The 6,230-nt window shown below is 36.6% G+C and overlaps 1 protein-coding gene across 1 annotated transcript in view; it reads right to left on the reverse strand.

The window, feature by feature from the left end:
• Window positions 1-5,777: 5,777 nt before the first annotated feature.
• LOC106884216 (propionyl-CoA carboxylase alpha chain, mitochondrial) overlaps window positions 5,778-6,230 on the reverse strand; it is an 80,400-nt gene continuing 79,947 nt past the window's right edge. The window contains exon 23 of the mRNA XM_014935468.2: window positions 5,778-6,017. Within this exon, the coding sequence (XP_014790954.1) occupies window positions 5,949-6,017 (69 nt within the window). The 3' untranslated portion in view covers window positions 5,778-5,948. The remainder of the gene's footprint in view (window positions 6,018-6,230) is intronic.

Below are 6,230 nucleotides of genomic sequence, written 5' to 3' on the forward strand. Positions count from 1 at the left end.
GCTTGGTAACTGACACTGCTTGTTGTGTCTGTCCACCATTTATCAGTAGTGAAACAGTCCACTTCTCACTTGGGGGTGTCCGCCACAACACCTCCCCCCTTTGAGATTTTTTTCTTTCACACAACATTATTTTTTTTTTCTATAGAATGCCGCAGGTAGTACCAGCCTACATTGCTTACGGGTAGCGCTACTGACATAGTGACCTGACTAAAATCCTTCACACGGACTTATTATTTTTTTCTTCCACACAGAATTATTTTTCTCTATAGAATGCCGCAGGTAGTACCAGCCTACATTGCTTACCGGTAGCGCTACTACCATAGCGACCTGACTAAAATCCTTCACACGGACTTATTATTTTTTTTCTTCCACACAGAATCATTTTTCTCTTTAGAATGCTGCAGGTAGTACCAGCCTACATTGCTTACCGGTAGCGCTACTAACACATAGTGACCTGACTAAAATCCTTCGAACGGATTTATTTTTCCGTGTATAGTTCAGTTGTGTTAGAGTTCCAATTTTATTAGACATTTTTTCTTTAGAATCTTTTTTCAATAGAGTTTATATATTTTTTACTGTGTGTAGTTCAGTTCCTTCTTCAGCAGGATTTATTTTTCACTGCGTGTATACGAATCCTCGTTGCCACTATATCCCTTATTTTGACGACGTATTTCGTCGCCTGCGTGACTGGCCTGAACAGCGTCTGTTCACTATTTATCAGTATTGGAACAGCCCACTTCTCACTTGTGGGGGTCTGCATGGCAATTATGCAGTCAAAGTGTTTAAAAAGAACAAAACATCAGATAATGTAGTCCTAGGAAAAATACAATGGAATGATCAGTGATGATATGTCTGACGGATCGAGGCTGACTTGCGATAAATAACTCACATTATAGATTTACTTCCACCAACAAATTCCTAAACTATCTAAATTTGCAAAGTTCTGTCTCTACTTTTTAAACATTAGAACAACAGTTTATTAATTGATTTCAAGTTTTGGCTCAATGCCAGCAATTTCGAAGAAGGAGATAAGTCGATTACATCGAACTCAGTGTTGAGCTGATACTTATTTTATCGACCGTGAAAGGATGAAAGGCAAAGCCAACATCGAACAAAATGCCGCTAAACATTTAGCCCAGCATATTAACTATTCTGTCAGCTCGCCGCTCTCACGACAATCTATTAATTATTATCAGTAATATGCTAAGACCTGATCTATATCCGTGCTTATCAGATATTAGAGCAACATTGCATTAAATACTATGTAATATATTAAGATGTGTATTGTTCCCAGATACCTGGGCATATTCATGTTTTATATTTTGAAAATAGCTTCATTGGTTCATCGTGCAGACAGTACACAGCATTTAGATATAAATTAAACATACTACAAAACTACTCTCAATTCACCAATGTTAGCAATTTTACTGACATCATTTCAACACTTTTCAGGAACTGCTTTTTTTTTATCAGTTTTTATTTTCCTTTCTTTCTTTACAGCAGCTGAGCAACACAACCTTTTCCACGGAATCTGAAAGCGATAACAAAGAGCAAGGTGGGAGAGGAAGTTGTCTTTGTATTGGAGACAGCTCTAATGTTTGCACAAGTGGGAATAGTGACTAAGACTCAGGCTGGGGTAGTTGGATTGAATGACAGATTAAGCAAGTTGTTATGTTTTGCTATGGAGAAGTCAGATTGATTGTCATGTTTAAGTACAACAATGTTGATTGATTTAAAATGTTCACATCTTGCAATATCCATTCTATTGTCAAACTTTAAATAAAATACAAGACTCTCAAAACTCGTCTCTGGAGATCACTATTTTATGAAGAAAAAAATGTCAAGCAACAAAGCAATATTGACTTAGGTAGAGTGGCTTTATCTCAAAACAAGGCCAGCTGGCTTGATTCTAAATTGGTTTCAAATTTTGGCACAAGGCCAGCAATTTCAGGGTAGTGGGTAAATCAATTATATCGCCCCCGCTGCATAACTGGTATTTATTTTATCGACCCCGAAAGGATGAAAGGCAAAGTGGACCTTGGTGGAATTTGAACTCAGAACGTAAAGACGGACGAAATGCAGCCAAGCATTTTGACCGACGTGTTAACGATTCTGTCAGCTCGTCACCTTAGGCTTGATACTAATTTAAAACCAAAACTTAACTCTCACACATTTTTCATATAAAAAAAAAACAGGAATACAAAACCCATTGGTGAACATTTTCTCAAAATGTGGGCCTGAAGATATTAAGTCTGTCACATATGTCATAATGTCCCTGACGTTACAAGAGATTTTTAAAGTATCTACAATTTTAAAATTTCAATATTTATTATTCCATTTCATGTATTTTCCATTTTGTGGTTGCTTATCTTCCTAATGTTCAATACAAACTGAATCATTATTTCTTAATGACAACTTCTTCCGTAACAGCAAAGACTACCCTTCCTTAAATAGACATACATACACAGACCATAGTCATGCATAGTTAAGTTTACCTCAGAACCACAAGGTTCTGGGTTATGTCTCTCTTCAAAGTACTTTGGGCAACTGTTTCTATCCAGGTACGATCCAGCAATAATGGTTTAAAGCCAGTTAAGTTGCAATGACACTAATTACCTTCAGATGTAAACCACTCATAACAACAGTCCATCTGACTAAACTGCTACCACAGACCAGTTGTTTAACACCTGGACAGTTCTGATTAATCACATCCTTGACCAAAAGCATACCAGTCAGCTATCATTTTAGGAATAAGTAAGGATACATTAGCTCGTGTCATTACCTTACACCAGGGGAATGTGATTTGAAGGAAATTTGGCTGACCAAGCAACTGCATATAGGTTGCTTTGTACAATTCGTTTTAAATCCTTTTTACAAACTAGTATCAATAGAATCAGGGATTTTATGACAAAACTATCATCAGCTGGATGTCCTTTCTAAAGTAGTGAAACAAGAAAATGAGGAAATACATTTCTTAACTACAGCACCACATAAAGGTTTATATAATAGGATGATTGAACAAAACATATCCACATCAAATCTATTTCATCTTTTATTAGTTAGCCAAATATCAAAATGTGTTGGTACCACAAAAATAAATTCTGCTAAGTTTTCATGAGATGCTGTTCACAGGTTTCTTTGCTTACTGCATGTATTCCATACTTCGGCTCCTGCAAAAATGGAAGGGATCCCTGAAGAAGCAGTTTTGAGTGTTCTTTTTACTTCTCTTCCTCACTGATTCAGCTTTGCTGAAAGCACTGTCTTGCTTTTCAGAGCTTTTGAATCTCCAATTCCGATGCAGCCTTCATCTGTTTCTTGGGATTTCTTTTCTCTCTCTGGATGTTATCCACCTCTCGTTGGTGCTTGGATGTCTCTAAAGTGCATTCAGTTTGTAAACTATCATTTAATTCAGTCTTTCCCACTGATTTTCAGTTGCAGGCAGCAATCTGAGTTTCTGACACATGGCATCGAGAGTCTACACATATTGCTCATCTGAATCAACAGTGTGGATGTGCTGAACCCACTGGTGCGACTCTTGGCCTTGGTTTTCTAATGCCTCATCAATTAGTACAGTGCATTGCTACTCATACATTAGAGTCTTCTTCATACAACCTTTTTTCATTCTGTGAATCTTTATGCCATGCTCAGTTGAGGATTTAATTTAGCAGACAAAAATTCCCTTTACTCATACTTTAGTATGTACATCCAGTTGTAATTGAGTTGGCACTATTAGACTCATCATTCTCTTAGTCTTTTAGTGAATCCTGTGAGCATGTTTCATATTCGAAACTTGTAGAAATTTTAAAAAGCCCACAGAACCTGTTGGTCTAGTCTTTCCCTGTGTATTAGAGAATGAAGCTAATCCCATATACCATTCCATCCGAAAATTCTTTGGGATGGACTCTGCCATGTCCTTGTTTGTCCCTGTAGGATCTGCTGGACTGTCTTCTAGATTATTCTTGGTATATTCTCCCTTCATTTTCTGTATTACCATGTCACTCTTTGCTTTCCTTTTTGCCTTTCACCTTTACTATGTTAAGCCTACAATATGTATCTTGTTATTTCTCTAATTTTAGAATCAATAAATTGTATTTTTATGCAGAAGGCTGCAGGTTTCTCACGACCTGTGTTAACATCATAAAGTAATCTCTAACAAACACAAAGGCTTAACTCTAAGACCAGGTAAGAAAAATGGAAATGGGAAGCATTACCTGATCGTTATGACCTCAAATATGTCCTAAGAGGGAACCCCCACTTACTAGAAATAGCAGTCAAATTCACCTCAAAGCACACTTAAAAGAAAGAAGGGCACTTTGGATAATGAAGTTTGAAATATCTAAATCAAGACTTGTTAACACTGTTCCCTTTAAGTTGTGCATTTGGAAAGGAAATAAAATATGTAGGCGTAGGAGTGGGTGTGTTGTAAGTAGTTTGCTTACCAACTACATGGTTCCGGGTTCAGTCCCACTGCATGGCACCTTGGGCAAGTGTCTTCTACTATAGCTTCGGGCCAACCAAAGCCTTGTGAGTGGATTTGGTAGGCGGAAACCGAAAGAAGCCTGTCGTATGTATGTGTATATATATATATATATATATATGTATGTATGTGTTTGTCCCCCCACCCCCCACCCAACATCGCTTGACAACCGATGCTGGTGTGTTTACGTCCCTGTAACTTAGCGGTTCAGCAAAAGAGACTGATAGAATAAGTACTAGGCTTACAAAGAATAAGTCCTGGGGTCGATTTGCTCGACTAAAAGGCGGTGCTCCAGCATGGCCACAGTCAAATGACTGAAACAAGTAAAAGAGAGTATAGGGTTTCCAAGATAAAATCAGATTGTTTTAATTGGAAAACTTTGAATAGTGGTTCTTACCTGGATGCATACATACTTTACGAAGACAAAATCTGCACACAATGCAAATTTCTATGCACACCCACATTAAAAACTTAGAGGGAACAGTGTTTGTCATAGCTGAAACTTCTTCGATTATATGACATCTCAGTCAGAGCTGACATGGATCTAAAAACACCATCACCAAGCATAACTATCAAAACAGTAAGGAAGCCACTGGTTATTTGACCTATTAAAAATAGCAGCCAAATCTATCACCACCAAATCACATCCTGTTGTCTTAAAACAACTTTGAAAATAAACAAACAGGATAAGATGGTATTAGATTAGTGGTTCTTAACCAGGGTCCATATAAGATGTTGCTGTTATAATAAATTGGTTATACTTCTACAGTACTCAAAATATTTTAGATTTTTTTAATATAATTCCTAATAATATTTAATTATAAAAATGTTTTTTTTTAAAACATCAAATGGCAAGAAGGGTTTATCCAAGTAAAATAAGAATCAAGGGTTCCCTAAGTCCTGAAAGAGACAGGCTGCTGAAAAATCTACCTGTTACAGCTTTACTATAAAAGGTATCTAATTGCTGAGCAAAGCAGGATCAGACGATATGAGCAACAGAGAGAGTAGAAAATTCCAGCGTCACATAACCTTAGCAGGGAGTTCCATCCAGACCTACCCTACAAGCAATAGAGTGTTCTTTGCTTGTGTTGGTCTTCTCAATCATTGCCAGACACACTGAGTCTCTGAACGTATGATTGGTTTCATGACATCGTCCATATAGCTCATCTAACATGATGGACTAATGGTTATGAATGAAATGCCTTTAATCTAGAGTAAAACAGAAATAACATTTGTATGACATCAAGTGTAGAAAAAAGCAGAAAACTGTACAATAACAATAATAATGAGAAAAAGAACATTAGAGAAAGACAATAGAATTTTATTAAACAGTTAAGTTGATGGATCAATGTAATTAGAGGGTTAGGGATCACCCAGTGCAGCAGATATTAATTTGCTACAAGTGCCTAAGAAGAAACAGGCGTGAATGTGGGAATTGAGGGTGAGGGTAAGAACAGCACAAAGGCAAGCTTTACTCAAGTTCTACAAGAATGTCACCCTCATTGACTGTGTCACCAGCTTTGAAATCAACTTTCTTCACCTGTAAAGATAAAGGGTAAAATATGAACACATTTGATAAGTTTCATTATTCATCAATACAAAGAAGCACACATGCATGCATACACATATATATAAATATATATATATTGAAAAAAAGTGTAGGTGGCATATGAGTGGGTATATATTTATAAAAAAGAAGTTTGAAAACGCCAATATATAAAAAATGAATTTTAATTTATAATTTTGTCACAGA

Source organism: Octopus bimaculoides, chromosome 9 (assembly GCF_001194135.2).
Source record: "Octopus bimaculoides isolate UCB-OBI-ISO-001 chromosome 9, ASM119413v2, whole genome shotgun sequence".
Taxonomy (NCBI): domain Eukaryota; kingdom Metazoa; phylum Mollusca; class Cephalopoda; order Octopoda; family Octopodidae; genus Octopus; species Octopus bimaculoides.